This window comes from Pocillopora damicornis, chromosome 4, assembly GCF_964200805.1.
Source record: "Pocillopora damicornis chromosome 4, jaPocDami1.2, whole genome shotgun sequence".
Taxonomy (NCBI): domain Eukaryota; kingdom Metazoa; phylum Cnidaria; class Anthozoa; order Scleractinia; family Pocilloporidae; genus Pocillopora; species Pocillopora damicornis.
The window spans coordinates 21455117-21466112 of record NC_142673.1 but is presented as its reverse complement, the minus strand read 5'-3'; the positions used below and the strand labels follow the sequence as shown (position 1 = coordinate 21466112).

Below are 10996 nucleotides of genomic sequence, written 5' to 3'. Positions count from 1 at the left end.
TTGTCTCGTAACAAATCATGACTCTTGAAAAAACAAAACTAACTGTTTCCCTTTGGACCATACATTAAGTCTATAGTGTTATCCATCCCTTCACACAAGTGGCATCAGATAGGTAAGAAGAAGAAGGAAAAATATCAACAACGAGATATTGCTTGATTTAACATCAAATCCTCTGAACTTGAGTCATAGGCAACATATAGGGAACAGTGCAGAGAATATGTATTTAGATATCGGGAATGAAAGGGTCAAGAGTTGTAAGGTTTTGATGGGTGTAATGAAATCAATAATTATAAGAAGGGTTATGATTAAATAACCCTGCAAGCTCATGACAGTTATGTTTGGTGGTTATGTCATATTTTAGCATTTTCTTCATTTCATTCTCTTGTCTATAGTTTCAGAGGAAATACAAGGAAATAAATTCCTTGAAGACATGTTAGTGTGCAAACTTGACCACACAGCACATCGTTGCATACATAACTGGGAACATCTGGCTTGCACACAACAAGTGAATGCACCTCTGGAGACCCGGCTCAGATGTAAACTTATCAGTAGAGGCAGTTGTACTCGCACACTTATTGAGTTCCTGGCTGTTGAAAAAGAAGATAAAAGTGTGCAGGATTTAATAACAGCATTGAAGAATATAAGGAGAAATGATGTTGTTAAAATGATCAAAGAAGTTTATCCAGGTATGTTTTATCATTGTACTTTTATTTTATCATTTGTATTTGAACATCCAAGGTCCTATTCAGATGCTAACTTTTTTCCTGAGTGGAACCTAATTCCTTGAATATCTATAGGTGCATGAAAAGTTTTGCATTTGGGTCTAATAAGAGTGGGAAAGATAAAAGTTTTTGGAATTGCTTGACTCTAAAATGTTCTCATTGGTTTCATTGGGAATTTGACTTTTGAACATCTCTGATTTTTACTGTGTATGTGAAACTTATTATGTACTCAACTTATGCATATACTTTTATGATCATATTGTGCCTGAAAGTGCTGTAGAAATTATTTCAGAGGTTTGGAAACAGTCATCATTGAATGAATTTTTAAACCAGTAGAGCACTCCTTTCACCCCATGAACTTTTAAGAATTGTAATGATTTTAAGTGGTTCTAAGAGGTACTGCAGGTAATAACTTTTACCAGTTACTGCCTGAAAAGAAAAACACTGCAATGGATCCCAATTTTTTTTAACCTGCAGGGGAAAGGAAATTTAAAAAGCTAGAATCTCAGGGTCTAGATGTCAGTGTTTGACTCAGGAAAAGTGAAAGTGATTTTGTTTTTCATCAAATAAATGCATAGTGCTGATAACACCTTTTAAAATGGTCGCTGACAGCTAATATGCAACAGGCTCAGCAAAATCTAGGGAGAAATAAGGGAGGGAGAAAGTTGAGAGGAAAGGAAGAAAGGAGAGGAAAGTTGAAGGAAATGTGTGAAATTGCAGTGACAGTCCCATCTTGCCTTTTATTGTATTTTTACTTTTATGTGTTATGACTGAACAATAATGGCTTTTAATTTTTTTCAATGACTGTTGTGACATTGCCATTTCATTAGATGCTACAGATGCTACAGATGCTACAAGTGCTTCACAAACAAAGTTAAGTGACTTTGTTGCTTCCAATGCCAACAATGATTTGATTGAAAAGATAACTACAAAACTGGATGAGAGATCTCGAGTTAATTCATGTTGGATGGACCTTGGCAGGCAATTTCAACTTTCTGGTGAAAAAATAAAAGAAATTGAATTATGTGGTGAGTCTAATCCAACTGAAGCATTAATGGAATATCTTCACGCCAAACAACCAGGTCTCACAGTGAGAACGTTCTATGCAAAAGTAGAGGAAATAAAGCGAAGAGATGTCCTAAAAAAGTTGAAACCTGTTTATGACGGTAGGTTTGTATATATTCATATTTTGGAACTAAATCGTGGGTCACTGGAATAACATTGACCCCCCAAAAAATAAATTCTTTGATACTGACCATAAGCTATTAAACTGAGCTGGGAACAAACCCTAATCCAAGTCAATATGTTGTGTTAATTGATATTGCCATAGTGGCAAAAATCGACACTTGACTTTTCACCCCAGAGAGAATATGCCCTCCACATCTTTGGAATGAGAACTTTAAACTTGCCCGAGCTCCCGCCTGCAGATATATTTTTGTTTTTTAGCAGAAAAAAAAAGTTTGGTACTTACAGCCTTGACTGTGACTAGAATTTTCCAAATTGATATTATTTCTAAGCCTAACCCTAAGTCTATGTGAAGGATTAAACCTTTTTCTAAAACACCAGATTTTAGAACGAAGAGCATCAGAGGTAAAGTTGAGGGAAACTTTTGGTGAAGCCTTTGGGCATCTTGAGAACCTTTTCAGAAGTCTTCTATCTGTGTCTTTAGACATAATAGGGTTTTTGCAAAATTTTGAAAGTAACAAAATTCTATGCCTTTGAGTTGAAAAGGTATGATTATCTCCACCATTACTTCTCTGTTACTTTTGATATGTCTGAGTACCCCTGAGGTAAAATATTCAAAACTAATACAGGGAGTATTTTTTTCTTACAACAGAAGGTCCTGAAAAACCTTTATGGGATGGGATAAAGTTAGATTCGAATGAAATGATGAGCATCTGTGTTGATCTAAACTCACAAAACAAAGCACTGAAGAACTGGAGGCATCTGGCCAACGCACTGCTGGTTCCCAGGGACACGTACACGAATTTTAACCCACAGCAGCCCAAGAGTCCTACTAAAGAGTTGTTAGATTGGATCTCTACATCTAAGAGTGATCTGAAAGTAGGTCAGCTTTGTGATGCTCTGGAAAGCATCGGGCGCAATGATGTAGTTAGAGACTTAAGGAATTACTTTGAACAGCGTCCCGCTGGGAACTAAGCTCTATGGACGGATCAAAGTTATTTTGTGAACCAGTCAAGAGCCCACATGGCTTTCAAGTGGAAAAGCAACGTGGAGGAAGGACACAGAACTACTTCATCTGCTGTGATGGATTGAAGGCTGAGAGAAAATAATGTGCAAGTGCGAAAAACGACTACTCGAACATCGAAAGAAACTGAGATTAAACTGATTTCCTTGAAATCACATCCAATCGAATAAGACGGGGTTAACCTTCGGAACAAGGTTACGAGACCCTAAGAAAGTTAGAATGTTACGACGGGTGTTTTTCATTCAGTGAAGGAAGGAGTATTTTTGGCTCTATAAATACAAAACAGAAAACTGAGGCTTCTTCAGAATAACGATAAGGCCGAAAGTTAAATGCGTGAAACGCATGGCTATTGGATCATCTAACTTTATCTCACATTGAAAAATGAAGTAGCTAGTGTTTTGATTTATTTTTTAATTTTCCGTCAAATGCAATGGCAAACGTATCTTAATGGAAAGAACTGTGACTTAGTAGAAGCAACGAATTCTGTTATCCTTGGGATCAAAGTCGCAAAAGAACTTTAACAAGAGTTTTGTATGCAAAGAAAGATAAGTTTTAAACAGAATAAAGTCTTAACTATCTGAGATGGCAAACCCATTTCATTCCTGTCGTTTAGAACTAACATTTTTGTGGACGAGATGGTACAGTTTCCATTTGAGTGATGAGACAAATTTCTTACAAAAGAATATGAAAATGAAAAGATTGACAAATATCTGCGTTCCTACCCTAGGAAGGGCTGGCTTTTTTGGCCTACTTACACCACTCTTATGGCCGATGCACTAGTCGTCGGAGCATGATGGGATAACCATGGGAACGAGTTTGTTGGGCTAGTTCGTAAAACCTAAGAAAGTTTACCTTTGACGATGTAGTGGACGACAGATTGATTTCAAATAAAAATTATATTTTGTCAAAAGCACAAGATGTTTTATGCTCGTCCCTCCTTCAGAATTAAAATGGTTCCTTACGTCTAACTTAACTTAGGCCACGTTAATGAGACTAACTAGTCAAACTATGGAAAGTGGATAGGGAATTCTATCCAAATTTGTTGGGACGGAACGAGGAAACCTTCCAAGATCTTGGCGAAAACCCTAAAAAAGAGCAAACAAGCATAATGAGGGGTCACTCAGTTTATTTATCTATTGAAACATGTATTTCCCTAATAGCGGACTAGATTTGAGGCAAAGCCAACCAAACTTCTCGCAAAGTCATTAAAAGATCTGCAGAATAAATAGTTTCCCAACTGTTCTTCACACCATTACATTTATTAGGGGGGTAAGTTTCTAAAGAAACTGTGGTGATGCGTTGTAGGGGGTGTTACAAGATAAATTTGTTTTCATCCACAGAATTGTATATTAAAAGCAAATTTGATGTAAATTGGCCAACGTTAAGAGTTTCTAAAGCTGACGTTTCAAACGTTAGCCCTTCGTTAGTGTTTTGCTCTGACAAAAGGCTATTGCTCGAAACGTCAGCTTAGGTCCATGCTAGCAAATGTTCTTTTGGTGGATACTTCCCTCTGCTGAGGATATTATTTGGTCTGAAAACAGTTTTTGTCTTTTCATCATGTGCACTCCCTTCCAAAAAACAATGGTCGCTACCAGTAACTGACAAGAACTACACGCAGATACCACGGGTGAGTGATGGTTTTGGTGGAGTACCGATCTCCGCGTATTAAGATAAATTGGGAAAAGAAATTCGCGAATGTGTTGAATATCCTCACAAGTAGTAAGAGAGAGACTTAATAGAAACGACCACAAAATGCTTCTTTACCAAGCAGAATAGGTGTCACTTATAGATACTCATAGTTTTGTACGAAAATCTTGCAGATTGAATAAACGCTACATTAATTTTTTATGCGGCTTTCACAAATGGTGTAACGCCCCACCTAGCCAGCATCTAGCCATAAAATACCCGAATGGATGTCCGTGTAACGGAAAAAAAAAGTTATCTTTCCAAATCGAAAAAATACTGTTTATTACATTGCATTAGTAGTGGCAGGTTGAAATTCAAAATATAAATAAGAGCTAAGTTAACTAATTAAGATAAACAAATTACAAAAGAAAAATGAATACAAACGAAGCGAAACGGAAAAAACCTTACATTGATAGCGTCCAATATATAACTGCAAAATCAGTCTCTAAAACAAAGAACTGCGCTAAGCACGACTTTAGGTAAACTGACTTTAAAAAAGGTTAGCGTAAAAATACAGGCTTTAAATACAAGAGGACTTCGAAATAACTTTCGGTATGAGAAACGCACTCGTGTAACTGACGAAGAAAGACGCTAATAAAGTTAAAAAACACTTACGAGGAGGTCTGAAAAAAATAAACAACAAAATGAATAAATACGAATTACACGAAAAATAATTAGCATGTGCTTAGATGTCCGGATTTTCAGTCAGGATTCTAGAATTCGTTCCGACGGTCCTTTGTTTTGCTCTCGTTACCTTGTGGAAAAGTTTTCTTTCATTGTTCTTCGTGACCGAAATTGACGAAATTTAACCTCCCTGGTCAATGCATGTTTGAGGCTCGCGTTTTCGATAACCGCACCTTTACTGATAAAATATAAAGATGAAGTCCATTGTGAAATATCTTCCCGCGGAATTTCCTTGTTTTCTTGCTTGTAAATATAGCTCTACAATATTAACTGCTCTTTATTAAACTGCGGTTCAGGGTATGTTTCGAAACAGTTTCAGAGACTTAAATTCATACAACTCCTACCAAACGTTTAACAATTAATTATTGATATTTACTTTCTAACTCCGTGCAATTATTTTCGTTTTACCGATAATACTCCCAGTGCAACAAAACCATAGTGGGAAATAAGTATATAATTTTCTTTTTGCAGTGTTCCATAGTAAGAGAGCTACATCTTAACATATGACAGCAATCGTGTACATACGCTAAATGTAAACAAACCCAGTGCTTTTGAAGTTTTACTCGCAAGTGGTCTGAAGCGGCTATATTTTTCCTGCTCGCATGAATTTTTTTCGGTGCTGACGCCTGACGGACGGTTATTAAGTATAAAACCCGAAAACAAACATGTCACACTCACAGACGGTTTTCATTGTTTGAGGGAAATTATGAAGTCAGTTCCTTACGGATCTCACTCTAAACGGGAGTGGAGAATGGGGTATGGGGAATGAGAAATGGTGAACGGGAATGGGGAATGGGGAATAAGAAATGGGAAATGAGATATGGGAAATGGGAAATGGAAAATGGGAAAAGTTTAATATGCGGAAATCTTAAAAATCTTAAAAATCTTTCAGTGGCGATTTCCGATATCCATACTTTCTTTCAAAAACGTTCAGATGCAAAATTCAAGGAACGGAATAAACTGACGATAAAGGAAGAAGTGATACATGACACCTAAAGAATGTTGTAAACTAAATTTTATTCATTTCATAAACAAGTGATAGGTTAAATCAAATTTGTTGAGATTAATGAAAGGGCTATTTGAATGTTAACTTCAGAATCAATAAATTTGAAGTTTCAAAGAAGTTAGCCGTTAAGTGCTTGAATTTTTCAGAGTCCAAGTTTCTACTCAACTTCCAGCGATAAACGAATCCATTTATTTTATTTTTCGAAAGTAACAAAGGTTTGCTTGGTAGAGAAATTTAGATCAGACAAAGCACTTACCTCACTTTTCAAGCTAACGGCTGCAGCGAAATTGAAAGAATGATTTTATTTCACCTCCATGAGACGCGGCATGAACAATGTGGGTAATGAATCTATCAGGTTTCAAGTGGTAATTTGCATGAGTATTAGTGGCTAGAGTGCAGCCAACTCCTGAACTTCCAAAGGTTTCCCGCAAACCTGAGTAATCTTGTCTGTGCGAACGAACGAGCATATTTCCGGCCAAAATGGAGGTTATTTTGTTTATTATCCTTCATACATTTGCAAATTACGGGAAAAAAGTGTTTACGAACAGTTAACCGTTCACTGCGTGGGATATTCACTTTTCAGTATTCTCTGGATATGGTACGATTTTATGAACATAACTAGTTATAGTTCTCACTAGAGCTGCCCCCGCCCTACAGTACCATTTTCTTTTTTTTTTTTTTTGAGTTGGGCTTGTTGTTTACAGTTGTGTAATTTTTCTGTTATGCTGTTACGGAATTGCGGCTCAGTACTTTGGTGTTAGTAATTTTGCATCTCAAAATACTACAAGTGTACAAAATGTAGTTTTGGGAAGTGCTTGGGATTTCTTTTTTTTTTGCTGTGTGGTTTAACTTAGGATTTGTTTGTTCTTCACGATCAAGAAGAAGCAGAATGTAGGGATTTGGGTGAGTTTTAACATTGGAATGTTATAGGTGGCATTGGAGAACAATTTATAGACAGCATTGAAGAACAATTTATTATTATATAGTTATTAGACACAAAATTATACCTTAAGAGGGCCTACATTCTCTTTTCTCCAGTCTTCCTCTATACTAGGACAAATCTCGTGTCAAAGACGCCGATCCTAAAAGTCCTCGCGCGCGTGTCTTTTTACTGGCAGCCCATGACCATTTGCGGGAAAAACGTTGATACCTTGCGGCCGTGCAAGCGATCAAATCGAGATTTTTTCTGGTTATGATCTACCGAAAATACCCACATTCTCTCTTCTCCAGTCTTCCTCTATATTACACGGGGAGTCCTAAGGTGCCTCCTCGGGTTTTTGGCCCTCTGGGGCCAAAAACCCTGCGGGGGCAAAAACATATTCCCTCTCTTTCAAAAACCACAAAACGCTCTCTCACCTTAAATTAATCTTAAACTAAGACTTACCGTCATGGACGTATCGCTTGAAAATTAGGAAATATCAATTGGAGTACATCCTCGATTATGATCCATCAAATATTTTTGCCCGCGCGCGACTGGTTTAAACGCATCACGTTAACAAATACTCCCCAGCCAAAACTGGGATATATAAAGGTAATTGAACTAAGTGGAGTGCAATTTGGGCTGAAATCATATGCGTGATTTCAAAATCGATCAAGCGCTCAGCGCGAGTTTGATTTGAAATCACAAGTATGATTTCAGACAAAAATTTCACGACACAAGGTTCAATTACCACTTTATTACATCCATTTTGAAATCGCCCAAATACAGGACTAGGTCACTTCAAATATTTTGTTGATGCAGTACTGAGCTGGATTGAAATTAAATTCATCTATTTTTTGGGGGGAAATAGTAAGAGTTTTGGAAACAAAAGTAGCAAAATTTGCCATATGATACTCTTTGTCTATCATTTTCCTGCAATTTGATTGGTTACTTTAAACAAGCCTTGAAATCTGATTGGTTGTTTTGTTTTTAGTATGGCCTGCTCATTGGCTGGAAAAAAGATGTGATTTAAAGCAAAAATGGTGCGATTCATGAATAAATTGCACCAATTAGAGCCAATCACATTACATGGACCACCAGTGATTTCAAAATGGGTGTAATAAGTTGGGATATCACCCAAGCGATGCTCCCCAGTTTTCAAACCTTACGTCCTATACGATTAGTCTTCGTTTATAATCAAATTCATGATGGAAGAGCGTTTTATGGTTGTTACAGAAGAAAGGAATGTTTATTTATTCATAAAGTCGTACCAGAGAATACTCAACAGAAAACATCCCACGTAGAAAACAGTAAGCTTTTCGTAAACAATTTTTACTCGCGTTGCAAAATATTTGAACACGATAGCCTCTGTTATGCGCGAAAATATGCTCGCATATTTTTCCTTGGATATTATCTGTTCCTCGAGGCTTACTTCCTTCCTCGGTCATCAATTCATTTCGTTCCTTGACTTTTGCCCCTGGACTTTTTTAAAAGAGAACGTGGATATCGATGAAAAATACATGTTCTTCATAATTAAAGTAAATTTACAACAATTTTTCCCATTTTTCTTCCCATTTCCAATTCCCTATTCCCGCTGTTGGGGGAACAATTCATGCGTTTTAGTTTTGGACAATGTTTAGTATTTCTTCGGTGGTATAGTTCAAGTTTTGCTTCAATTTAAGTTGTATCTTCCAAGTTTCAATTTAGTTCTTGTAATCTGTTCATTCTTTGACTTAACTGGTTGAGCTATAAAGAATGATGAACGAATTGCTCTAGTCAAATTGTTGTTACCATTGTATAAATTATGGCCGAAAAATTTATTCGTTGACACATATCATAAAATATTATACTCAGGGTTTTTGTGGTTTTTTGGGTATATATATTCGCTGATTTTCTATATGTATTCGTATACTTTCATATTTAAAATATTCGGGTTCATTCAAGTTTTTCTTCTAGTAAGTAAAAAAAAAAAATATATATATATATATATATAAAAGCCACAGTAGTTTTTGGAATAGATTTTACTTGATGGCGGTTTACATCACACGTGACTACATCGTGAGACAAACTTTTATTGTTATTCACCACGATGAATAATCACAACCTTTTCTACGAGATTTTGCTTTTTACTTGCTTTCATTGTACACCTGCATGTCCGTACTTTCGTTGTTCATTACTGGTAAAATTTTAGGTAAATATAAGTGTTAATGGTCTTTAGAGTTTGTACTCGAAAATTTAATTTCTTTCATACCATAATTTTCCACGTTGCTGTTTTCTGATGTTAACGTCAACCTCGCATGGATAAGCAGGAATTTTTTAATTGCTTTTATACTTTGATTTCCCAAGCTGGTCTACTGTAATTGAGATAGGTTTATTTTCAATATCAGAGCTGTGAATTCTCACTTAAGTTTCCTATTTTTAATGGCCTAGAGTCTATTGCATCCTCTTCCTTAATTTTGACAGATGAAATGTTTAAATAGTTTTCGTTTGACTTCAAAGAGACATTTTCCGCTTCTTTGAATATTTATCCAAATATTTTGATTTGTGTGACTTAGTTCTTAAGCAAGTACATTGTACAGCATTTTCAATTACAAGATTAGCTTTGACTCTGGCATGATGTATGTTAGAGTGCTCTGCGAATAAAAATATTGTTGAACCAAATAGTGTCAATCCTTGACGTCCGTATAATCTCGCTTGAAGCAAATATCCGTGTAACAGGAAATCGTGACGAGTTTCCGTTCTCACAAGCCGAGTGGTCTCTACCAAGCTATTTTGCCCCCGTTATTGTACGTTTCCCGCGAAGTCTAGTTTAGTGCGCGAAAACCTATCGCCACACCGCTTTTAGTAACATCCGCCTGACGAGCGTGAAGCGAAACCACCGATAGATTTCAAAATTCAAAACCTGTGGTTTCTGAAATACATTAAAGAAAGGCATAGGGTAAAATATGGACTGGACCATTTTTTGGACCATTTTTTACTCTATGCCATTAAGAAATGACTCAAATAACAGTAATGCACAATGATAACAAACAAGGTAAATGAAAATCGAACAAAGAAAGAACAGCAAGAAAATATCGACAGCAAGGATACTTGTCCAAAACGACATAGAGACACTCTCCAGGAAAATTTGACTAATTAACGCGAAACTTATTTTAATATGATAATGTTGTGCGGAGATTGGACACTAGGAAACTGCTGAAAGACGTTGCAACAAGACCCACTATGAACCCTGATCAATTCTAGTTTCCGCTACTTCACGCACACTGGTAGGAGTCACATGCAGCCATCGGCTGCCTATTTTTGTGTTACACAAAATCCCTTTTGTCGGCACCATGAATTTCGGATGTGACTTAAAAGGTTGGAAAAATTCCCAATGTTAGTTAAGAAATTGGAAAACTTTCCTATGTCAGTAAAAGCTTGGAAAAGGTTCCGATGTCGGTAACAATAAATCTTAACCGATGGATAAACCAACAACTATAACACGACGGAATTCGCTGCAACTTGGTAGCGTCCTTACATATCTTCACGAAATTCATTAACTCTAGAAGCAATTATAGTTATTTAGGAACGCTATTGGCTGGTAAAATGTTTTCATTTATTAATTTCCTTTATCGTCCTACCATCAACTCTGTGGTGTCTAAAGTGCTTTTAGTAATAACCCCTACAAATCTGTTCATTAAAAGTATAACAACAAATCAGTGAATGACCGGTACAGCTCGTTAGCCGCACGTGTACGCATCGAGGACCTATATTTTGTACAGATTGGAGTT

The 10996-nt window shown here is 36.5% G+C and overlaps 1 protein-coding gene across 2 annotated transcripts in view; it reads left to right on the top strand.

The window, feature by feature from the left end:
- The window catches only part of LOC149047237 (uncharacterized), an 8191-nt gene extending 4349 nt beyond the window's left edge, over nucleotides 1-3842 (top strand). Inside the window, exons 3-5 of one of the 2 annotated variants that reach the window (XM_089202502.1) lie at nucleotides 393-686; nucleotides 1553-1888; nucleotides 2560-3842. In XM_089202502.1, the coding sequence (XP_089058628.1) occupies nucleotides 393-686; nucleotides 1553-1888; nucleotides 2560-2882 (953 nt within the window). In that variant the 3' untranslated portion in view covers nucleotides 2883-3842. The remainder of the gene's footprint in view (nucleotides 1-392; nucleotides 687-1552; nucleotides 1889-2559) is intronic. The other variant, XM_089202503.1, reaches the window with a different exon arrangement.
- The last annotated feature ends 7154 nt before the right edge of the window (nucleotides 3843-10996 follow it).